The sequence below is a fragment of the Uloborus diversus genome, chromosome 9 (genome assembly GCF_026930045.1).
Source record: "Uloborus diversus isolate 005 chromosome 9, Udiv.v.3.1, whole genome shotgun sequence".
Classification (NCBI taxonomy): domain Eukaryota; kingdom Metazoa; phylum Arthropoda; class Arachnida; order Araneae; family Uloboridae; genus Uloborus; species Uloborus diversus.
The window spans coordinates 108165070-108191200 of record NC_072739.1 but is presented as its reverse complement, the minus strand read 5'-3'; the positions used below and the strand labels follow the sequence as shown (position 1 = coordinate 108191200).

The following is a 26131-nucleotide window of genomic DNA, read 5'->3' as shown; positions in this document are numbered from 1 at the left end:
ACGTACGGTATGAGTTAATCTTCGATACGTACAATTAAAGTTCAAGAAAAGGAAATCTGCAAAAGTTCAGAACTTAGTTTTAATAACGAAGAGTAATGTCTGAGCAAAATACAAACAACATGAAAATGGAAGCCAGGCCAGAAATAGTGGTGTTCCCACACTGCATAAGCTTCATAATTTTTAAAATTAAAATTAAAATTACGATATCTACTGTTCAGTGCTATTATAATGCAGTAATGTTCTTTCTGTAAGTACCCTACTGTTTAAGTACATGTATCTTATTGATCATTGATTTTGTGCTTCATAAAAGACTAATCATGTTAAATAGTAACGCTTTTTCTAAAATACAGTAAAAAGTCGGATCTTTATAAAACATACGGTAATATATAGTTAAGAAATGGTTTGAAACAATTTGAGGGGTGTTAACACATGTCTGAAATAATTGGATATGCTTATAAAAACATTCTAAACATACGTTGTTCCACAACGCGAAATTCCGACTTGCGCGTGGGGTCTTGGAACGCATCTCTCGAGTAAGTCGTGATCCGACTGTACTTAGGTAAATAATCATTTCACATATGAAAATATACATTCATTCTGGTTTCAACACAGTGGCTTAAGAATATAATAACTTATTTGCTGCAACAGTTTATTATGCAAAAGTTAATTCTTTTCCAGGTCTACTTTAGCGACCCCCCCTCCAGGTTTTTGACAAAACCAATGATTTTCCCTGACTTTTTTGATCAAAATAATTCGCTGACATTCCAAGTTCTCCCTTACTAGTGGGAACATTTATCAACCTTCTTTGAACGGAAAACTCAGAAGCATTTTAGCATGTTAGTTGGAGATCAATCCTTAATTTAATTATTATTTCTGGCATGTAAACACCCAAAAGTAGTCATAGATCTACAGGGCGAAACATTAGCAGCAAAATTTTCAAATAATAGGAGATAGAACTTACTATCCACTGATTTCCATCCATTTACTGGCTTAACTTTTTCAATAATAGGCCTTGACTCTTTTACATTTCTAGATTCAGAATATACATTTTCGGGTTCACTAATGCAGCCTGCTTCTAAATTCATCAGAGGAATAACTTTTTTGCCTGCAAACTTATATCGACAGTAGAAAGTAGGAACATCGCTGTTCTCAAACTTAGGAGTCAACAGTTCAAAATTTGTATCAGCAGGCAAAAAGAGAACCTGAAAAACAATTAGTAATGCTTAAAATGTGCAATGGAAAGTTTTTATTTGAATTTAAAGTCAGAAAATAAAAGATGCACAACATTTTTATAATTCTGTAGCAATAAATAAAATAAACAGCTAGACATAAAAGTGTTCAAAAGTTATCAGCGTAAAATTTGAGTGTATATAAAGAGTAAATTTCTTAAAAAGTACAGTAAAAGTTATATACTGAACAAATTAAATTTAAAAAAAAAAATGTTTGTTTCAGTTACAAGAAATGCTTTTATCCATACTAGAGCATGGTGATACACTGTAATACTGTCGTAGATACATCTTAAATATCACAGAAATGAAACTAAAACTTAAAATTCCTCAGAGAACTTGTTTAAAACAACCAGTCACTGATACTGGAACCAACAATTTATGACAAACTTTTGAACATACATTAGCATCTATGAAATTTCAGATTCATTAGGAATTTCTGTAAGTATTAGGCATTAACAGGAATTTGAAAGGTAATGATAGTGAAAATGCAACTCCAAGCATGTTTGCATTTCATGGATAATTTGGAACATGATTGAAACTGCCATTACTGTTCAAAACTGCATAATAGAGCAAAGCTTCTTCAGTATGGAGTTTTTAGCCATGGTTTTAGTCATCAGTACCAGAATCAAAAAATAAAATCTCGCCAATGTGCAGTTTGGTGTCTTATTTTTAATTGCAAATTTACTCATAAATATTACATATTTTAGATTAGATTCACATGAGAAAGATCATGTAAAACAATGAAAGAAATCATTGTTTTATACAGACTGTATATATTGACCAGAAGCCTAGAGGTGCAGATTAGAGGTCGCCAATTGGCGACCAAAAATTTTCAATGGCTACCAAAGATTTCAGCGCCGATCGCCACCGGGTGACCAAAGGGGAAAAAAAATCCCCCCCCCCCAAGTTGAAGTTATCGATTGCACTGTGCTTTCGGATCCAGTTTTTCATGCTGTGGTAGTAACTCGTCTATACGCGACATCACTTACTGACCTTCAAGAAAAGTTGAAATGTTGCCCCTCTCCTTGCTGATTCGTTGACCACTTCCCGTTTGCTACACCTACACTGCGTTCGGGGCTTAGAGCATTGTTCGGGAAGGGGAGGTGAAAACTGCCCCCGCGGTCCAGCAGACATGATCCCGAACCCAATCAAGGTCAACACCGCAGCATCTGCAGTGCCTGAGGAGGGGAAACGTAAATACGGCGGCGTAGCTAATTCTGATGACTTTTTAAAAGGTTGAAAATGACGAGTAGAGGTAGCTCAAAGAGAATAAAATTGGATACATCTTCCAAGACTTTATTTCAGTTCTTCAAAACGAAGACAACCAGCATCAAGTCAGTTCATTTTTCATTATTATAGAAATTTTTTTTTTTTTTTTTTGGAAAGATTACTGTAACGTGTGTGACAAACTAAACATGGCACCAAATACATTATTTTTCTGCTGTATAATACGCTATCGATTTAAAAATCAATTTTTAGAAGTACCAAATTACTTTAAAGTGGCCGACTTACACCGGTGTCATGAAACTTTTCACGACTTGCTTCGCGAAAATCTGCTTCCCTTGTTCCTTTTACATCTTGCGAATATTTTAATATAATATAATTTTTTTTCAATCTGAAAATATTTTGACAGATGCAGCGTTAAATTAGCTTATTTAATGTTTAATTTTCATGACTTTTTATTTAGGGAGCCATATTAAATTTGAAATCGTACTTCGTGCGAAAAATTGCACTTCGTGATTTAGATTTCAATCCTTTTACACCTTGTAAATATTAAAAATATTTTTTAAAATCGGAAGTTATTTTGTGCAGGCTAAATTTAATTAGCTTATTTCGTGTTTGATTTTAATGAATGGATTTATTTTTGGATCCATGCTTCCTTTGTAATCGTACTTCGCGGGGAACTGCACCTCGTGGTTGAGTTTTCAATAGTTTTGCATCTTGTTCATTTCTTAATATTTTTGACAAATGAAAGTTATTTTGACGTATACTACCTTAGATTAGCTTGGTCTATGTTCCATTTTAATAAAAGTATTAATTTTTGAAGCCACGCTTCCTTTGTAATCGTACTTTGCGGGGAATTGCACCTCGTGTTTGAGTTTTCAATCCCTTTGGATCTTGTACAGATTTTAATATTTTTGATAATCGGAAGTTATTTTGGCACAGGCTGCCTTAAATTTAGCTTATTTTTATGTTTATTTTAAAGACTTGATTTAATTTTGGAATCGTGCTTTCTTTGTAATGGTACTTCGCGGATAACTATAACCACGTGGTTGAGTTTTAAATCCATTTGCATCTTATACATATCTTAATATTTTTGACAGACGAAAGTTATTTAGACGAATGCAACCTTATATTAGTTTTATTTTTGAAGCCATGCTTCCTTTGTAACTGCACTTCGCGGGGAGCTGCACCTCGTGGTTGAATTTTAAATCTTTTTGCATCTTGTACAATTGTCTTCATATTTTTGATAAGCAAAAGTTATTTTGATGTGTGCTACCTTAGATTAGCTTGTTTCATGTTCCATTTTAATAAAAGAATTTATTTTTGGAGCCATGCTAACTAGGGAATCGCACTTTGAGGATAATTGCATCTTGTGCTTTAGATTTCCTTTTGCATCTTGTACCAACATATTTTAATTTTTTTGACAGTCGGAAGTCGTCAGCTTATTTTAAGTTTTATTTTAATAAATAATAAATGCAATTATTTTCGAGAAACGTGCCGACATTGCACACTAGTTTTGCTAATCTTTTTGCATTTTTTAAATACTTCAGAAGTTTTGATAATTGAAAGTTATATTTTAATAACTAAAAAGTAATAAATCCTGTTCATATATTTATTTTTACAAGCTTTATTTTAATCAATTTAATTTTATCCTAAAATAAATGGCTACCAAAAATTTCAACTGGCTACCAAAGTTTTTGGTGTTGGTCGCCACTGGCTACCAAAGAAAAATACCAGTCTACACCTCTACAGAAGCCAATTTTATTTCTAACTTTTATTTTCAAGGTAGACTGTGCAAAGATGAGCTGCGTTGCCCAGCTTTGCACAGTCTACCTTGAAAATAAAAGTTATGTGAAGTGAGACGCGTTCAATCAAGCTTGAACAAAAAAAAAAGTACTATTTTCCGACAAATTGCAAAAAAATAACCAAAAAGGAAAATTTTAAATGCACTGATTACAGGAAAAGCCTCAAAACAAAATTCAGAATTTTATGTTTATATTTGAGAAAAAAAAATGGCAACATCTTTTTTCTCAATGATATTCTTCATGTTACAAGTTTTAATAAAAGTGTTGTTCAATAACAGTAATCAACTGTAAGCAAGAACTTGGGTTATTGAGAATGGCAACGATGGGGATTGGAATTACGATTTTTGTAAGACGTTGGATGTTTTCGGAATTATCGAGTTTGAGAAAGAGATTTACGTTTGATGATTAAGTGATGTAACGTTTTTTTTATGTTTACGTTGTTATTGAATAAAAGCTCTTAAGTTTTACACTTCAGAAGTGGGATAATAAAAATTTTTTTTGAAGCAATGTCCTATTTATCAAGAGTCAGGAAGAGAGATTTGCAATATATTGCCACTGAGTTAGGAGAAGATGATGTTAAAAACCTAACAGTTATACGTTTGATCAAAGTTATCTTAAGTAATGACAATTATGAAGAAGAAATAGTTAAGGGCATCATTTCGAGCTTAGATGTCGAACGACTCAGTGAAGAAGAACGTGAAAAGCACCAACATGAAAATGAACAGCGCCAACATGAAAATGAACTGCGCCAACACGTGAAGACATTAAAGTCGGCCCTTGTATAGACATTCGACAACAACAGGAAATTTGCAATTTATTGAATGAATACAGAGCATGCATAGCACTAAAACCGGATGAACTTGGATGCGTCAATAATACATTGATGTGTATTTCTGAAAAACCAGATAGCTCACCTGTAGCTCGCTCACCTTATCGTGCTTCTCATCATGAACGGGAAGTGTTACGCCATATAATTAAAGAATTAAAAGAACAAGGAATAGTTAGAGACAGCTCTTCCGAATATAGTAGTCCAGTTTTGCTAGTAAAGAAAAAAACGGGGGAATATCGGATGGTAATCGATTACAGGCAATTAAATTCTCAAACAGTCAAAGATAAATTCCCCTTACCATGCCTTGATGATTTGCTCGACCAACTATCTGGTTATAATTTGTCTTGCATACTTGACGCTTGCCAAGGTTTTAACCAGATCCCAATGGACAATGAATCCTCTCGAAAAGCAGCATTTAAGACTCCCGATGGGCATTTTGAACCAACACGTATGTTTTTCGGCTTAGCGAATGGTCCTTCCGTGGTTCAACGGTGTATGTCGCTAGCTTTGGGAGATTTATTGTGGAATGGTGTATCGTGTTTCGTGGATGATATTTTTTTTTTTGGATGCTTAGATTTTGAAACCATGATGATTAAACTGCGAGAAGTGCTTAAACGTTTAAGTAATGCAGGATTAACTCTGAAATTATCAAAATGTGAGTTTGGAATGTCTGAAGTTGAGTACTTGGGATTTGTTGTGACCAGAGAAGGTATTCGACCTGGACCGAGAAAACTCTCTGCAATTTCTGAATTTCCTGTACCAAAGTCTAAGGAAGAAGTACGCCGATTCTTAGGACTGACAGGATTCTTTCGACGATTCATTAAAAGATATGCCTCCATTGCTACTCCACTTACTCTATTATTGAAGAGTGGCCAATCGTTTCTCTGGAATTATAGGCACCAAGAAGCATTTGAGAGGCTTCGTAGAATATTAACGTCAAAGCCAGTTTTGAAATTATTTGATCCACGTCATGAAACTGAACTTCACACTGATGCAAGTTCTTTGGGATTGGCGGGTATGTTACTTCAACGGGATGAAAATAATTTGTTACATCTTGTTTACTGTGTTAGTCGGAGAACAACCACAGATGAAGAAAAGTATCACTCAAGCAGATTAGAATTATTAGCTGTAGTTTGGTCCGTTAATAGACTTCGACCCTTGCTTCTTGGTCTCAGATTCACACTAGTTACGGATTGTTCTGCAGTAGCTTATTTGAACAGTCAAAGAAATATAAAACCACAAATTGCCAGGTGGGCTGAGCAATTGAGCGAATTTGACTACGAAGTAAAACAAAGACCTGGATCTCAAATGCTGCATGTGGATGCCCTAAGTCGTGCTCCAATTGAAAACGCTGATGATGAAAATCAGTGTAGGCAAGACAAGGGAAAAGATAATCAGTCGGAGCCTATAGTGTTATACATTGCTACGGAAGAGGACAAAGTAGCCCTGATACAGTCACAAGATGAGGAACTGCAAGCTATTATTGAAATGTTGAAAAACCCTAAACTGAACAAGCAGAAGAATCTTGATGCCAAATTTGAACTTATCAACGGCATTTTATACCATGTGCCAGTTGTAGATGGGAAGAAAAGAAAACAATTCGTAATGCCCAAGTCGATGCGAAAGTATCTTGCTGTACGATTTCATGATTTTACTGGACATTTTGGAGTAGATAAAGTTGTCTCTTTAATATCTCAACAGTTTTGGTTTCCCCTGATGATCAGCTACATTAGACAACATATACGACAATGCGTAACATGTGCCTTTGCGAAAATTCCATCAGGAAAAGTTCAAGGAAAACTAAACCCTATCCCACCAGGAAAACGACCATTTGACATAATTCATTTAGATTTTCTGGGTCCTTTTGTTCTAAGTTCAAATCGCAATAACGAACTCTTGGTATTTGTTGATTACTTGACAAAATTTGTACGTTTACGTCCTTGTTCCAGCTGCTCATCTAAATGTGTTTTAAAACACTTTGAAGAATTTATAAATGATTTTGGAAGTCCTAATCGTGTGGTAACAGATCGTGCACAATGTTTCAAGTCAGATAGTTTTGAAGAGTTTTGTTCAAAGTATGGTATAAAACATACATTGAATTGCAGTCAAAGACCACAAGCAAACGGTCAAGTCGAGAGAATAAATCGTGTTCTTATCCCAATGATATCGTCAGCTGTTCGAAAGGATTCTCACAAAGATTGGGATAAAACGCTATCTGATGTTCAACGGTGTATAAATTGGACCCCAAGCAAATCGACAGGTAAACCACCCTTTGAACTGTTATACGGTTTTAAACCAGTGAAGCTTGGAGATTTTCCAAAAGATTTGTTGCCTGATTCCGATGAATACTCACCACCTGAATCACTCCGAGAAGAAGCCCGGGAAAACATTTTGAAAGCTCAGAAGAAAATGAAACATGGTTTTGACAAACGTCATTGCGAAGCTTATAAGTATTCAGTTGGCGATGTGGTTGTGATAAAACGAGCGCCAGAATGTACTGGAAGTAGCACTAAAACTCAAGTCAAGTACCGAGGTCCTTTTGCAATAACTAAAGTCCTACCATCAGATGTGAATCAAGTTGCGGATTTCCGAACACAAGGGCAAGGGCGAAAAAGGCGGCCACATACGACTACTGCACACGCTTCACAAATCAAACTATTTCACATTGTGAACGAAGAAGATAGCACACTAGACAATGTGACGTGCAGCTATTCAGATGATGAATTACAAGCTAGCGAACCGTTACCGTCGAGCGAACTCATCTCCCCGTTTCCCGAGACTGATGAGACTACACAGCATATGAACGACGAAGTATATACATTCCGTAAGCAAAGAGCCAAGAAGTTGCCTATTCACTTGCAAGACTATATACTCTAGGTCGTGGACGACTAGATCGTAGGATGGCCGATTGTAAGCAAGAACTTGGGTTATTGAGAATGGCAACGATGGGGATTGGAATTACGATTTTTGTAAGACGTTGGATGTTTTCGGAATTATCGGGTTTGAGAAAGAGATTTACGTTTGATGATTAAGTGATGTAACGTTTTTTTTATGTTTACGTTGTTATTGAATAAAAGCTCTTAAGTTTTACACAACAATGAATTTCTAATTGAAGGCTTACCTACATTTTAGCATGAAATTTGATAAAAAGAATAATTCACGTTCTATTTACCTTGGAACATAAGAAAATTTTTATCTGATGTAGAAAATCAGGGGTTTCTATGGATAGTGATGTGGATCGGGTAAATACCCAGCGGGTAGGTAAATATTTTTTGGGTATTTACCCGGGTATTTACCCAAGGCCTGGGTAAATACCCAAAAACTGGGTATTTTATAAAAAATGCAAAAAAGTGAATGAGAATTTTTTTTAAAAATCTAAATATGAAATAATTGGTAAAACTGATATATACATATGTATTACACAGTTTATAATATTTTTTATTGAAAGACTTGATGAAATCATGAAAGAAACATATCGTGAACCAAAGAATCTTTCTTTTCAATGTCATAATTGGAGAAGTATAAGCAATTCATTATGAACTTCAGGATTTCAAAATTGCAATCTAGGTTAGTCATATCCAAAATGAAAAAAAGGAAGCATGAGGGATGTTTGGAAGAATAAACTGAGAAGTTATTAAGACACTATGGTGTTATTTTTTTATTGATATTTAAGTGATAACATGGAAAATATAGAAACAGTTTTCACATTAATAAGCAAAAAAAAAAAAAAAAAAGCAAAATTTTCTTTTCTGTTGCTTTGCTCATTTGCATTTGTTCCCCTGTACTGTGGGAAGGTAAATATTTTTTTGGGTATTTATCCGAAGGCAGGGTAAATCCCCTAGTAATTGCGCATTTTGCAAAAAATTTTTAGGTAGTATTAAAAGGTGACTATTTTCTTTTTTAAACATAAACCCCAAAATAAAAGATTAAAAATTTTAAATGTTTATGTATATTATGTGTGTGTGTATATATATATGTGTGTGTGTGATACGGACTACACCTGAACAATTGAACTAAGTTTGGAGGAAATTTCTGCATAAGATATAGGTAAATACAGTTGACCTCCATATATCGAAGTAGCAAATTGCCGGAAAAAAATTCGATATATAGAAATTTCGATATATGGAAATTATCTTATTTTATCCTAAAAATCTCCTAAAACATTAAAATCAAAGCTAATTTTCGTGTATGAAACCTAATTTCTAATTTATACGAACATTGGATAAAATAAAAGTTAATAATTAAAAAAATAACAGAAATTACATTTTTGCGCTTTTATACATCTTCATTCTTCGGCAATTCAACTTGATCCGCAACATTAAGAGACTTTCGTTTTGACAATGTAATTGAGAGAAAAGTAAAAAATTTAATCTTCTTAACTTGAATGATTTTTACTGCAGCTAAAACGACTAGGAACGATAATCAACAGACAAAAGGGATGACTTGAAACTGATTTCACAATGTTACTGGTCACAACTAAGATATCTGAAATAAACTTGAGGGAATTTAAGAATTCTAGAACAAAACGACGACCTACTTACACACCCTTCAACCCCAGATTCCTTACGAGTTTCGTAGCAACCTTTAGTGAACATAATTTTCTCACCTAACCTTAATTTTTCATAAGACAAACAGTCTAAAAAAGAAAAAAATCTACGAATGTCTCGGAAAAAAATTCGATATATAGAGATTTTTTCGATATATAGAAACAATTTTTCTATGTAATGAACATAGAAATGTGCTGGGATTTCGATGTATAGAAAATTTCGATATGTTGACTGTAAAAGTAATAATAAATTGAGCGACATTTCGTTACATTTTGATGTCATGCAGGGATATATTACTGGGTTATAAAAGACTAGGACCTTAAAAAATTGATGTTTGCTTTTTTTTTTTTTTTTTGTAACCAATTAAGCTTTTTTTCTTTTTTGTAGAATGGCTTTTTATATCTGAAATTTGGCTATCAATGTTGATTAGGCATATCCAACACATTTAATGTGAATATCATATTAGATTGCTAAGCTGTTTCACACAATAATTCTTTAAATATGTGATCAAAATACAATTTTTGGGCAAAAATTAATTTTGTATATGATTGGTTGTATATATACATAATGGAATACATACAGAAAAGTATTTTAGTTGAATATAAATTTTTGAAATAAATACCCGGGTATTTACCCATTTTGGGTATTTACCCGGGTATATTTACCCCAACAATGGGTATTTACCCCTAAAATAAATACCCGGGTATTTTACATCACTATCTATGGGATAAAATATCCGAATTTTTGGGAGCATTTTTTCGCCCTCATATGTTAGAAAAATGTAAGAAAGCAAAATTTAAAACTAGGTTAGGCACTTTTCAGAAGAAAAAATGATAGATGGAACACCAAAGACAGGGGTCTGGCCAGAGGATATTTGGGTCCATTAACAGACCCTTCACAAAAATTCAATCAACCAAAATGGACCTTTCACAAAATCCTGATCAACCAAAACGGACCCTTCACAAAATTCTGATAAAAAAGAGCAAACCTGAAAGCAAAATAATGCATATTTTCCTGTATATAAACCAATAATTTTTGGAACCTTTTTTGAAATCAAATTAGAGGGATCAGCTTATACAAAATCTGCTAATTAGCAAAAGAAAAAAAAAATCGGCACTCTTGCGATGCTGCTCCTGCAAGCGAAAAATAATTGCTACTGCCAAATAAATATAATGCTTGTTGTTTGTTTCTTGGAAAGAAATTAACAGCTGAAAATAAGTTTGGTCTTAAATAATTTTTTTTGTTTGTTTGTTTTATCACAGCTAATTATCAGCGGTGTTGTTGTAAACTTTTCTGAAAAGGTGTAGCATGTTTCTCCCCACTCATGATTTAATAAACAATAATAATAATATATATCTGCGAAATGAACTTAGAACTGCAAAGGGATAGTAAGGGTGGGGAAGAAAATATGATTGCTTCAGATAGGGTTAACAACTTCAAAATTATCACCACTTAGCCTCTGGCATTGAATTTTTATAATGACTTGATTAGAAAATATTCTCATCATTTTACCAGCTTGTCAAAATTTGCGTTTTTACGTTGCATGGTACGGTGCAATGTTTAACTGTTATTTTGAGAGAAAATTATATGGGTTTTGATTTTTCGATAACAAGGATGATTAACTTTAAATAAACTCTTTTAATTACCTTTTTTTTTTCTTTAGATGTCTACATTTTGAAAAATGCAATCTTTTAACATCCAATATGATAATCATATTTCGTTCTTATTTCAAGCTAACTTCGCTTTATTAGGATGCACATAAATGAAAAGTCTCTTTATTTTTGTTAGAACTCTCATTTCAAGTTTTTAAAGCAAAATTCCATTCTCTTTTATGAGTCAAAAATTAAAATGCTGAATAGATGGTATATTTTATTTATTTATTTTTTTGCTTCAATTGTGTCCACAGATATTCATGAAATGTTTATCATAGGACTCTAAAATGTAATTTTAAAATAATTTTATCAAAAGTATTTCTTTTACAAGCCGTTTTTATACTTTTGATGCCTTCACTTTGAGAATTGCGATCTCTTTGCATCCGCTATGGGAATCCGATTTTTCGAATTTTAGATGTTTAGTACGCTTTGTTAAGAATGTCTTGGGTCAAAAAGTTAAATGCTGAACCCTTGTCTGAATTTTATTTTATTTATTTATTTATTATTATTATTATTTTTTTTTTTTGGTTACAATTATTTTAAATACTGTACAGAAATATTTCTAGCATAATTTGACATAACGTAGAATGGTAGATAAATATTTGATACTTGAGAGAGCGATGCCCCCCCCCCCCCCGCCAAACATTAGAAAAACACTCCAGAATGATATTCTCAGTATAGAAGAGGAAAACACTCAACTTTAAGTTTAAATGATGCAGTTTGTGTCATCTCTAAATTCTAAAATTTCGTTTAAACAAATTTTTTTTTTTTTTTGCAAAATTATTTGATTTTTCACAAAATTAATTCATTTTTCACAAAATTGTTTGATTTTTCACAAAAAACGGACCCTGTGAAAAATCCTGGACAGACCCCTGCGTGCTATTTTGGATACCACAAGATAAGAATGGACTAGAAAAGATCAAGGTGTGGTTGAAGGGATGGAATTGTGAAGATTTTAGGCACCAAATAGAGAAGAACTGCAAAAAGTAAGGAATGTTGGATACATTCAGGACAGATCTGCACCCTACAGTGAATTAATTAATTGAGACTAAATAATGATGATATAAATGGATACAATGCCAAATTTGATTAGTTAAAACAAACACGCAGAGACCGACAAAAATTGTATAATCTTAAGAACCAAGCAAACTATTTCTAAGAATTTATAAGAAGATTCAATGTAACAAAGCATCTGAAAGATTCTTGTTCTGAAAGAACTAGTGGCCAAGATATTTTTTAGTTATTCGAGCGACCCCTTGCCCTGGTTTTGTCGGACTCTACAAATAAGAAAAAGGAAAAGAATTGCAAAGTTGCTAATGATTCAAAGAATTTTGTTTCATAAAAATGAAAACTTCACTTACTTGACATCTGCTAAAGATGGTTTCAGCATCAATAGTATTAGGGTACATAGATTTTCTGCCTTCTTCTACAATTTCATATTGAGAGTCAACTTTTCCAAACTCTTTCAGAAACCTTACTGGAATTTCAAACAGTCGAGAATACCACTGAACTTTAGCAACATGAGGCATTGGTTCAATACCTGTTAAAAGATTATAAAAATAATGCATTTCAAAACATGATCATTCTAATACAAATGGACAATTTAAAAGATACTAACAATATATTCTTAATTCTAAAGCTTAACACTTTATTTTTTAAATAATGTATTGGCAATATTAAAATACTGATTTAAACTACACTTAAAACACGGGGATTTAAGGGGGCACATATGAATATTTTTTTCCATTTCATACTGTCTCAAAAAATACCATCAATGTCTCAAAGCAAAAGTGTCCTCAAGACTGAATAACTTTTTATTAGTGCCCTAGACTTTGTTCAGATTACTTTTTCAATTATATTTTTACTTGATGGGAATTTTTAAAAAATGTTTTCAACTGTTCACATGTGCCCCTATAGAAGGGCACATGTGAACAAGCCTGGGGCACATATGAACACGATTGAAAAATGTAGGAGGAGGATCATATTTCAATGAAAACTCTTTAATATGAAATATATACATATGTACCAATTACGTTGAAGGGTTTGCAACATATACTGCATCAGTTTTTATTGTATAGTAACTCAAACAGGAAAGATTTTTTCCGAACAATATAACTCTGCTGATTTTTAAATTTCCAAGTTTGGTAGCAAAATCTAATCACTGGATCAACAAGAAAAAAACTTATAAGGCTAAAAAATACAGAAAAGTTATTGGTTTCAAAAATGTAGAAATTTCAAAAAACTATCCTTATTAAGCCTCTTAAAATTTTTTCATGCCCAACAGGGGTCAGGGTGGCGATTTCAAAAATTTTGGTACACAATTTTGATAAAATTTTAGGACATTTTTAGGACAATCAAGAGAATAAAAATCAAGATTTTTTATTTTAAATGTAATTTATGAGCTTGAGTGTTACAGTGAATGATAAAACGATTCAAATCCAATCTTGAAAACTACAATAAAAAGCAGTCAATCTTTTATTCTTCAAACACATGACACATTTTGAAGTAGAAATATATACCACATACCAGTAGGACAAATATATGCCCAACTGCTTTTTTACTTGACCAGTTGTTTCATCAAAGTGAATTACAAAGAATGATGAAAAAATATCCTTAATAAGGAGAGATTTAAAGTAAAAAGGTGGAAATACAAAATTTATTATGTGCTTAACTTTTACCAGATAATTCAATAATTTTTGCTATCTCAGAATTATCAAAAATATTCTAGTAAATAACAGATAAATCATTTAAGATACAAATGTATAATTTTTTTTATGGCAACTAAAACCAAGAAAACCTCCGTTTTCAAAATTTTATCTTGGAGTGAATTTGGAACAAAAACTTTGGATGGCTTCATCATAATAAATTCGTTTTCAGTAGAAGACGAAGAACATGGAATTAAAAATACAGCTTGAGTTTTCAAGTTTCTTATCACCCTCTTATGTCTTGCCACAGCATGAGACAATATCTGTGAAAATTCTTGATTATCAATAATGGAAAGATAATGTACAAGCAAGAACAAAATGTTTTAAATTCATCCTTTTCCGCAATGCACCATATGCTGATCCTGCATCCATTTCTATCTACTTTTTCCATCCGCAAGGAAGAAAATTTTGTTTTCCGTGACATTTTAACCTTTTAAATACTGTGGTACAGCATGTGTACCGTAAAATAATTTGCACCATACTACAGCTTCAGTACAGCAGCTGTACAAGGATAGTTCTTTCCCCCTTTCGGCAGGTTGCTTATGTGGGGAAGTTTGCAGACATTCTTTGAAGGATTAGCAATGTCCAGCGAAGCATAATGAGCAGGCTGATAAGAATGGCTGTCTAAATGGCATCCCTTCCTGGTCAGTCCTAAACAATACTGATGGTTGCAACCCTTTTGGTTGCAATGTGGGGGGGAAAGCAGCTTTTAGCCATAGGGGGCCTTGGCCTTGCACCTGTTTCAAGGGAAGGGGGTTGAATTCCTAAACTTTCGCTGTTCTTAAGATAAAGTTGGGACATGTATCTGTTGCATTCAATAGGTTAATAAAACAAATTCTTCTTCTTTGCAGGTACTAGAGCCTGTTGCACCTAACCCTACCTTGTGCAATGGCCCTCTATCTGTACACTCCAACTACTTTTAAATCCTTTTTTACCCCATCCAGCTATCTGACTGGAGGTCTCCCTCTTCAACATTTTCCTTCAATGCTGGAAAAAGACGACTCTTTTGGTGGAGAACGCATATGCATATCCAAATATGTGGCCCAGCCACCTAATGGGAGATGCCTTTATAACCCTTAAGATGTATGGTTCACCATACTTCTTGTAATTTCCATGGTTATAAGCTATTCTCAAACAATTATGTTGCACTATTGATCCAAAAATTTCATAAAATTTTTCTTTCCAAAATCTACAAAAGGTATTCTTTTGCCCTGTTCAGAGCCCAGCATTCACTCTCATACAGGACAACAGTCTTATCAAAGTTTTATATAGCACTATTATTATTACAGTAATAAAACAAATTACTATTTAAATTTTTAAAGCAAAACGTTAGTGACGAAATTAAAAAATTAAATGAGCAAGAAATAATCCAACTTCAGTGAACAGAAACACAAAGCAAACTGACTCTTTGTACTGAGGTATAAATAAAAGAAACAGCTTTATATTGAGAGCATGTGCTTTGATTAACTGATTCCCCCCCCCCCCCACACACACACACCGCTCCCCTTCTTCAGAAAAAAAGCAGCAGCAGCATAGGTTTTTGTTTTTGTTTTCCAGAGAAAACTTCTTAGGGACTACAAAGTTTATTTTATCCTAAAATATAGGCATATCAACATGAAAAGTTTCATTTTTTGGGTTAAACTTTATTTTTCTGCATGTAAAATGAAAATTTTGGGAATTTTAGGATTTTTAGAACAACTCCTACCCCTGATGGCAAATTGAATCTGTAACATTATCACCTCCCTCACTTTTTCTGTTTAAGGAAAATAAATAAAATACAATAAGTGTCTAGAAATTAAAAAACAAGTTTGTTGTTCCCCTCTTTTGCTTTGCAAAAAAAGTAGCGACTGGAAACAAAGAGTGAGTGATAACAAATAAATTTCCTTCTTTCGGCCACAGGTGACCAGAAGAATATTTTAATCATGCATAATAATAACAGAAGAAATTTCTAACTAAAAATTCAAAAATAATTGAAAATTGAAATTTACCTGTTTCATATAAATCTTTCACTTGAGCCACGTAGCATTGAGACACATCTTCAGGATCAAGAGCAAGATCATTACGTACAATAACGAAGTCCCCAACTTGAAATATTTCTTCACCCAAGTAAAAAGACCTATAAAATATACCATAATTCGACAATAAAATTAATCATAGAATTCAAGAATAAATCAGAAATAGACATTTAAAAAATAGAATTAATGTAATAGATGACTCACAGCTAAATATTATAAATCATAGTAAAAATAAATATAAATAAACTAAGAATGAGGCACTTGCTTATACTTTCAGAGTTCAAATTAAAAAACTATTTTTAAAAATTTCAAAATCTGTATATAGATACAAGCTGATTTTTTAGTTATTAGTCTATAAATAAAGAGCAATGGCACACCTCTCCGCAGAAACAAGAAAAATCCCCTTCCCCTAATTAGTGTATAATCTATGTAAATATAAGAAACTTTAAACCGTTTCAGTAACAGTTACACTGGATAAGCGACAGGGCTGATAGTGAGTACATGAAAAAATATCAGTGAAAAATGTTTTTATAGATTACTTGAGGGAGAAGGGGAGGAGGGCGGCATTAATTTAGGGCAAAGACTGTAATCACAATAGCAGAGTTCCAGCTAAAAGCATTCAAAAGTTTCAAACAAGTGTAAAAATTTATTCAGTGACTGCATTATGAAAGAAAAGATCAGGCTCCTTTAATATAGTCTGCCTAATTTGATTACAAACACTTTAATTTGAATCAATGACTCATAAAATAAGATATATTAAATTGTAATAAATTTTTAATTACTTGCCTTTGCAAAACATATGGTTTTAAGGGTAAATATAAAGGTGTTAGTAAACACAAAATAGACAGCGCATTAGTAGTAAGAAAAAAGTAAAACCATCTTTAGTGCGGTTTACAGTACATCAGCATGTTTATGTAATTGTGAGACTTCAGTTAAACAGGACAAAGTTCTTAGTTAAATAAATTGACAGTGTAATTTTTTTAATTATGTCATAAATTTTTGAACCTGTAATGTTCGTAGGAATCCTTGCGATAACTATTTCCTATCCATCGGAATTCAGTCGATTCTTCTTTAATGACAACCATTTTATCCTCATAAAAAGGAATTTTTCTTACAACCTAATATTTATCATTTGAAGGGAAAAAAAACTAATAAATTGCTGCATCGAGTTTTGATAGGAAACACGCTTTACCGCGCTTTTATTTTTTCTGCTTTTGTTGTGTTGCCATTTATCAATCACATTACTAAGGAAGTCAAAAGGCTCTACTCGATTCCATCAATTGATTCCGTTAGCCATGCTGTAAGAAAATATCAATAAAAAATTATTCGATATTTTATCGAGAAATAAAGTTTTCCTGACTTTATATTAGTGTCTTTCATTAATATTTCTAATTGCAATCTGAAAAAGTTTTCCGTGTATTGTAACTGTATCCTATGCTCTATGGATGGCCAAGTTGTAAACAAACACAAACACGTATATACATAGCAAAAGCAAATACAATTAGTAATTTTTTTCGTGATGTAGTAACTTACTTACTTTAATTTTCTTAGTTAATGAAATCTCATTGCTGTAATTTTAGGATATTGCGATTTCCAGTGATGAAAGTCATGAGTTTCTAATGGTTCTTAACTCACATAACGTTATGTTTGACAATGTTCTGTGTTTATTTGTATCGTAAATGTCTATTTTTAACATTGTTTGTAATTTACTTATTTTTTCCGTACTCTGGGGAGGCTGTTAATCGACTTTCAAATCAATGTTCGTTAGAAGAATGTGCTGATAATGCTCCATTGCCGCATTCCCCACTAGTTAATTGCAGTTTGCTGTAAGTATTTATTCCAACTTAGCATTTTTAAATCGTATTATTTGAGCCCAGAAATATTGTTACCCTTTGCACTGACTACTTATTGCAACAAATTTAGCATGATAACGCACAAATCTTGCACAAATTTATGCTTCAACACGCGTGATATGTTAATTTTTTTTCTAAAACAAATGCAGGGCCAGACTTCCAAGTTTCCATGCCAAAGACCTTTATCCATCCAATATTTTTGCCCACTTTATATGATCAATAAACTTAAAACAGTAATATATGTCATAATTGGTCGAGTAAGTTGTTAGTAAGAAAAATGACCATCGTTTGACTTGTTTTTTTTTTTTCTTTTTTCCCTTTGAATGTATAAAGCTAATATTTTGGTTGAATACACTCATGGGTACATAAAAATAATGGTAAAAATGTTTACTTGATTCGTAATTTGTTACGAATGTAGAAAATATTTATGAATTGTTACATATCAGTTCTAAACTAAAACTTTTAATTAATCACCAAATTATTTTACCCAGCTGTGTATTTGAAGTGTATTAAGTCAAGAACATTAATACCTGCTTTTATTTATATTTTTGTTCAGAAACTATTTCTTGATGAACAAATAGTGGTCATCAATCATTGCTTCTCAGACGAAAAGATATTACTTTTTGTTTTAGTCAGCATAAGTTTTACCATTTCAAATTAGTTTATTTTCAATTAAGTAGTTTTTTTCCACCAAGCCTGTATCTAGAGATGGGTCATGATCCCCCCTCCCTTAATTGACCAAATATAGCCTAAAATGCATTTTGGGGACTTTTCTTCATAAATTTGATGCTTAAATAATTGTAATTTGCCAATTTTAATCAACAACCTCATTATTTCTTTTGTGATTGCTCACGAACTCACCCCAAGTAGATATTTGAAAAAGGTCCCTTTTTTTTTCAAATCGTGAAATGTTATACGAACCAATTATTTGTTTCAAGTCAACGATAAAATTCGTTTTAAAACATAGTATTAGAGAAAACCCATCTACAGGTAAATGGCACCACAGCAACCACTCACTTTCATGATCGTTTTTCTGAGGAAAAAAAAAAGCGTTTTAAAAGCAAAAATTAGCTTTTTTGTTGCAAGTGAGGATATCTGAAATCAGAACCTAGGTATATCTTAATTTCTACCGGTACTACATAAATTTGTTAAAAATTTCTTGTTTATCAGGTAATTAAAATTTAAAATTTAATCATGTTACTGATAACGTATACACCTAACTTATAGTATATTCATTCAAAAAGTGGACAGAAAATTTTCTGCTTGAATTTCCATTGAACTTCCAAGAGGCAGTGGGAAAAAAGTGCACTTGTGTGTGTGCAAAAACCTATACCTAAACAATTATATAGTCCTGTTACTTCTGCCATAGACAGTTAAAAGGCTGCAACTGCAAAAAAAAAAAAAAAAAACATTTTTGTCCATCTATTTTTACGTTAGATATATTGTAATATTTTTTTTTGGTTTCGGCTGAACAAACCTGTCTAATCCCAACATTTCCGTACTGCTAGTATTGAATCCAAAAGACGTTTCTTCAACTATGTCAAAAACTCATTTCTGCAAATACAATGCCCTTTACCTGTCATTCATAAAGTGCTGACAGACATTAAATACCTGAAATGAATGCCAAACATTCACCTTTTTGTATTTGAGTATTTTGGCTGAATTATGTTTTGCCTAGGCCTTTATCCATGAGCAATTATTTTAATTTTCAAATAAAGAGGAAGTCTAATCCAAAATTTAGAAATTAGGTAAATAAAATATTTGAATACAGAATGTTATACATTTAAAATATAAACTTCTTTTCCACAAAAAGTGTTTAAACTAGAAAATTATTAACCCATAGAAGAATTTGGATAACAGTCTTAAGAAAAACAACATTATAGTAAATTATCTCATTTAATTGTTAAGAATTTTTTTTTCTTTTTCATTATTAGGTTACAGGCAGCAGTTTTTTCCTTTTATGTGATCATGTCATCTAAATTAAAAAAAAAGCTTGTTCATCAGAAATTTTCTTTGATTTAATTTGTTCAGATTATTCAGTATTTTCTAACTTATGTCTTGTTCTATCTTAAATTTACACACTGAACAGAAAACTCACCTTTCATTGCAGTTGTTGAGAATTAAAACTTATGCTACACGTTAGGAATAAGGATTGAAATCTATGCATCACAATGATGCCAGGAATAAGTTTTCCAGGGGTGAAAAAAAATCTAGGTGCCTTTAAGGATAAATTTAATATGAATAACATTACAAAAAATATATATACATTAATGAGAAATAATGCATGCACATAGTTCTAAAGTGTCAAAATTGAAGAAATGTCTTTTTTATTTGTTCATGTTAATTGACGTTTGTGATCAAAAGAAGAAAATGTTTCATGCAACCCAAAATTTGGATCATCAAAACAAATGAATCTCAGATTGGAAATCTGGGTGTTAAATCAAATTTTTGGTCGCAAAATAAGCTTAGCATTATTTTATTTCTGTAGTATGGCTCAGATAAGTTGAAGCTTGACCTTGACAATGTTTACCTCTTTTTTGGAGAATTCAGTGAAAGAGAAAAGTTCGCGCAGATATGAGTTGGAATACCTTCACAAAACTACAACAAAGTTAACCCAACTCAACTCAGTGCCCGTTCTCCTTCCCTATTATCACAACAAAAGAATAAACATTGCCAAGGTCAAGCCTCAACTTATCAGAGCCACACAATAACACAAAAACTGACAACGATTTTTTTTTTTTACCAGCCGTGTTTTTCTCAAATGATTTTAACTTTCATCTCCTTTGCAGTCCATAAAATTATACTATGTAAATTTTATTTACAACTAATATCTTCTCACTATTGTATTTTCATATTCCAAACATGCATACGGATTTTTAATTGAACTGTGGAAACAGTCAAGCAATAAAATTCCCATTTAGGTTGGAATTGCTTCCCTGCCCCCTTAAATAATACCCTGATTTTTTTCATTCCTCAGGACATATCTGCTATTGCAAAATGTAATGTTCACATAATTCTTTTAACTGAGAAGCTCCATGCCATCATGTTGGTATTTAGAAAACATTAATTTAGTACTTACAAAATATATTAATATACATTAAAATAATTTTATGTGCTAATTACATAATAAATTTCTTTACACAAAATACAGTGAAATATGGAACTCAAGAGATATAGCAGTTCAGATAGTATATTGCACATTGTAATACAAATATTTTACAATGAAAAACTTTTTAGTCCCCTTGGTTTAATGTTATAACATTTTCACTGTATTTAATTAGTGTTTTATCTAAAGGGTGTTTTTTTAAGAGGTATTGAACTTTAAGTTGGCAACACTGTTTGATATGTGTGTCATTTTGATAGCTGTCACTTGTTTTGTGTTGAGTTCGGTTTGCCATTTCATTATGAATAGACAACAAGGCGGTGCAACATGCCACACAGCGCGGGTCACAATTAATTTATTGAAAGAAATGTTCGGTGAACGAATAATTTCGCGTAATGGACCCGTGAATTCGCCTGCAAGATCATGCGATTTAACACCGCTGGGCTACTTTTTGTGGGCCTATGTTGAGTCTCTGGTCTACACCGATAAGTTACAGACAATTGACGCTTTGGAAGAGAACATTGGCCACCTTATGTCTGACATACGGCCTTCATTGCTGCAAAAAGTAAGAAAATTGGACTTACCGATTGGACTTTCTCTGAGCCAGCCCAGGTGGCCATATGCCAGAAATCATATTTAAATAAAAATGGCAAAGAATCATCTTTCAAATAAAGCAACATTCATGGCAATTAACAACATTTAAGTGTTTTATTTGAACCTAAATTTCTCTACCACTAAAAAAAACCCTTTATATGCATAAAACAAATAATATATGTGTGTGTATGTTTGTATGTTCCCTATACAAATCCAGTTTTTGTCAGATCTGGACTAAATTTGGCAGGTAGGTATTTGGGTACTGGAGGAGGAACGGGGGGGGGGGGGGGGACTTCAAATGGCAAAAAAGAAGCGAGCCATTTGAATTTACGTTTTAGCACCCAAAAATGGCTCTTTCTACCCTAAATAGTTATCTGATTTCTTTCATTCAGGTCCCATTTGAAAGCCGGCGAAAAACACCCAGAGTATATTCACTTCCTTTGAATTAAAAAAAAAAAGACTAAAATCACCAAGGAAAAATTTATAAGCATTTTGAAGCCTAATGAAACAGAAATTTTTTATCAGGAAAATTAAACTTTGTGTGATCTCATTTTAAACTAGCGTAAATCAAATTTCAGAAGGTCGCCACTGTTTTTTTCTCGACTGCAACAAAATAAAACTTTGTTTTAAGGTAAAATTTCTTCTTTTGATTATTATTTGGCAATTTATCTTCTTTCTTTTTTTTTTTGTATCGCCAGCAGAAGATAATCAGGAAAGTTGCATTTAATTTGTTCAGGAATTTTTGATTTGACGTTTTCTTTAAGAATGATTGTCTAGACAGGAAATTTTATCCCCCCCCCCTCCCTAATTGAAGCCTGATTGTTGAACATGCGTCACTTAACATAACTTTTATTTTCGAGGTAGATCGTGCAAACCCGGGCAATGCAGCTATTGTAATATAAATCATGAAAATTATAGAAATTGCTGTTGAACGTAATTCTTTTTGTGATGTTTTCTACAAATCAAACTAAAATTTATATTGTGTGGACATTGAACATGGTTAATTAATTTATTGCTAATTTGTTTGAAACAGAGATCTGGAATTTCTGATCTGTTCAGATCCTATAGATTTGAAAGGAAATGAAAGTGAAAGAGAAGAGCTTGGTTATGGTTGTACAAGAGTAAGTTTAATTTTGCATTGTCAAGACAATATTTCATCTCTTATTTTAGTTCTCATCTTGAGCATAAATATTTGTCAAATATCTTTTAAAAAATCTTGATAGTGAAATTGTATTGGGGCATTCATTTGAACTCAGTTAATGTGAGGTATTAGTTTTAAAATATCTCATGTTAGTTTATAAAATAAAAAAGTATGTATACATACAGATAAACTCGGTTAATACGAAATGTCAAAAACCATGGATTTGTTCATATTAGCTGTTATATGAACAACCGTGAATGATTGATACTGTGAAAAAACGAAGAAATGCTTATCATGTAGTTAAAAAACATTACTACTAATACACATCATATACTACCTGTTAGTACATTCAGAAAAAAATGTCTTCTATGTTTTTGGAAAATATTGAAAAAGGAAAATGATAATCGACAATCGTGGAATAGGTTGTAATCCACAATGGAAGATGAACAGTTTTATGTTCGAGTAAATTGAAATGTCCACAGGTAAACAGATGTTCAAGCTTTATTTTCTATGTAAAATATTTAATATTTTCTACTCTTTATGTAATGGGACTTCTACTACATAACAAAATGATGAATAATTTAAAAAAAAGAAAACTACAGTATTCAACCACGAACATTTTATGTACAGACGTCAGAAGTTTTGTTTGTCTAAACCGAAACTTTCAATTTCATGTATGTATTACACGTGAAATTTTTGATGTGCTTGGATAGCAAACCAAGCTTAATGAACAAAATGTTTGTTTCAGTGTGATTTCGTATTAAGAGAGTTCAACTGTACTTCTTTTTATTTATGTACAATTCAAACAGCATAGATGTAAATGTGAAAACTGCATTTTTAAAATCTTACTTTACAATAACAGAGATTATACGAAATTTGCAATTTGATATAGCTAACAGTATAAAAAGCACTTCATGTATTTAAATTAAATCATAAAATTAGTTCATCAATTATGCACTGTCATAACTTCATTAAATTAATCTTCTACAAAATTTAAATTTTGAAAAATCTTGAAGTTTTAGTTTTAGCACCATTATTTTTCTGTGATTTTCCAATTCTTAAAAAATTTAAAGCAAAAAAAGAAGCTGTCAAATTTAGAATTCGTAACTATATATATTTATATGGTGCCTTGTAAAAATGCAATGATTTAACAATAGAAAAAAGAATGTACATCCTTATAAAAAAACATTGGGTAGAAAATCTTTACTACCAGCAAGATATGACTTTAATTCCAATATTAATCAAACATCTATGCAATGAGTTTTAAATGCCTGTGTATAAGGGTTTGTCGTATTTTTATTAATATATTGTAGATAGGTCTTATATCTAGGAAAGGGATGGTTGGAAATAATGTGTTTTGGGGGGGGGGGGGCTCGGTGTTTTAGGTTTTCCAAAGAAGTTTATTTCTTCTCGGAAAATTTTGAATTTTCTAGCACAAAATAATGTTTTCAGATATTTATAATGTTTAGATTTTGATGGGGTTTTTTCTTTAAATATTGTTTTACACTGTGTAGTAGAAACTAACTGTGATAATGCAAGCTGTTAGATCATTTTATTCCTCTGTACATCAAGGTACTGTTTGCTACTTTTCTCACTATAACTATAAATGTATACAGGACAGAATTATATCAATAGAAGTTGAAACTTTAACATGTGCTCGTATAATGTGTGTTCATGGATACATACCTACATACGTAAAAAAGCATGTAGCAACATTGATATAAAATAAAAACTGAACAGAACTTTCTGTTTAAAAATTAAACTTAAAAAAAAAAGCCCTGTACATTTCTGTCAAAAAATTTGTTTTAACAATTTACAAAAATCATGTCACACCCGAAATTAATAATGATTTGACCAATTTGGAGACAAATGAACAAGAAAAGCTTCTGGCAGTTGGGAAACAGAAAGACCAAGTTTTTAATAGCAAGAGCTGATGCAGATTTTTACTTTTAGGTCCACACTTCCTTGAGAAATTTTTTTACAAAATATGTTTTGTGAAATAAAACCAGTCATTTTTCAATCCAGCATGTTTAGTAATTACAAATCTAATCTAAAATTTCTTTGGTCTAAAGGACTTCACAGGGAATGACTTGGAAGCTGGAGGTTTTTTTTTGATGTTTTGCTTTCAGACGAATCAATTCAGCTTAAAAGTGATGAAAGAGTTGTCTTTAAGAATGAAATTTTGTGAAAAGTATAGTTTTAAGACATGAAATCTTCTGAAGTGGCTGCATTTACAATATAAAGTATTTTGAAGGAGCCACATTATTAGCGCAATGAGTATCTTAATGGACTCTTGAATAATAAAACTTTTACATACATTACTGTTAAGGAAAAAGTAAATTAGGTTATGTATGTTTCATAATAAAATATGAATATTAAAAAGCTATTTTTTTATTTATAAAATAAATCTTTCAATTCCTCAAAATTTACAGAAATTTTACATCTTTAGTTATAGACATTCTGGCAACTTCTTCTTGGTTTCAGTATTTAAAAAAAAAAATCATCTGTGTTACACATATTGTCGTCTCAGAGCAACAGTAAGACATCTAATCTTGAAAGCAACTGTAAGTTGTTTAGTTGTTATACTGTTGCTTTAAGGCGACGGTATGTTGTTGTTGGATTAGTGTAATGTGAACAAATTTCAAGTGATGAACCTTTAGTGCCAATTTTCATTAAAATAGCAAGTCTTTGCCCCTGCTCACTTTAGCTAATTACATATAAATGCTTTTATTAAAAGGAATATGCATGATTTTCTGTTTGTATCGGACAATTTTCAACAGTTGTTTTAAAGCCTAAAACCATTACAATCATAATGTATTTAATGACTTTTATTTAGTATGGAGGACAAAAGTATGAAGATGTTCAATTTACAGCAGTAAATTGCACTGTGTTACCAGGTATTGAGTGCTTTGGACCAAGAACATTTTTAAAAAATGGATTCCCTTGCATCAAGTATGTATACCTCCAGAAGTTATTTTAAATAAGAAAATTTATAATTAGTTCAATTTACTTATTTATTATTGTTATTCCTTAGATATTCTGGACACTACTTTCTTACAACTTTGCTATATTCTGTTCTGCTGGGCTTCTTAGGAATGGACAGATTTTGTTTGGGACATGCCGGTACAGCTGTAGGAAAAATGCTAACCTTAGGAGGATTTGGAATATGGTGGATTGTTGATATTGTTTTGCTAGTTACTGGTAATTTGACACCTGAAGATGGAAGCAACTGGGTGCCATATGCATAAAAATAAACAGAAAACAAGAAGGAACTCAAACTAGGACTGGCCAATGTTTTTGGAAAGAAAAAATAAAAGATTTTAGAATTTTTTACAAAATATAATGTTCTTCTATGAAACATTAGCAGTCTGAAAATGGCAGCACCGAAAACCAAGATGAATGCATAAGTCAAGGACATTATTTCTCAAAAGTAG

The 26131-nt window shown here is 32.0% G+C and overlaps 2 protein-coding genes across 2 annotated transcripts; one reads left to right on the top strand and one right to left on the bottom strand.

The window, feature by feature from the left end:
- Positions 1–898: 898 nt before the first annotated feature.
- LOC129230430 (origin recognition complex subunit 1-like) lies at positions 899–17167 on the bottom strand. The gene is made up of 5 exons (XM_054864829.1): positions 17012–17167; positions 15980–16107; positions 12648–12826; positions 962–1202; positions 899–906 (listed from the first exon to the last, which is right to left on the bottom strand). Exons 1-5 carry the CDS (start codon positions 17089–17091, stop codon positions 899–901), a joined length of 636 nt encoding a protein of 211 aa, XP_054720804.1. The 5' UTR covers positions 17092–17167.
- Positions 17168–17461: 294 nt separating this feature from the next.
- LOC129230607 (TM2 domain-containing protein 2-like) lies at positions 17462–26046 on the top strand. The gene is made up of 4 exons (XM_054865022.1): positions 17462–17832; positions 22590–22677; positions 25534–25649; positions 25732–26046. The coding sequence occupies exons 1-4, from the start codon at positions 17660–17662 to the stop codon at positions 25943–25945; spliced, it is 591 nt and encodes a 196-aa protein (XP_054720997.1). The 5' UTR covers positions 17462–17659; the 3' UTR covers positions 25946–26046.
- The last annotated feature ends 85 nt before the right edge of the window (positions 26047–26131 follow it).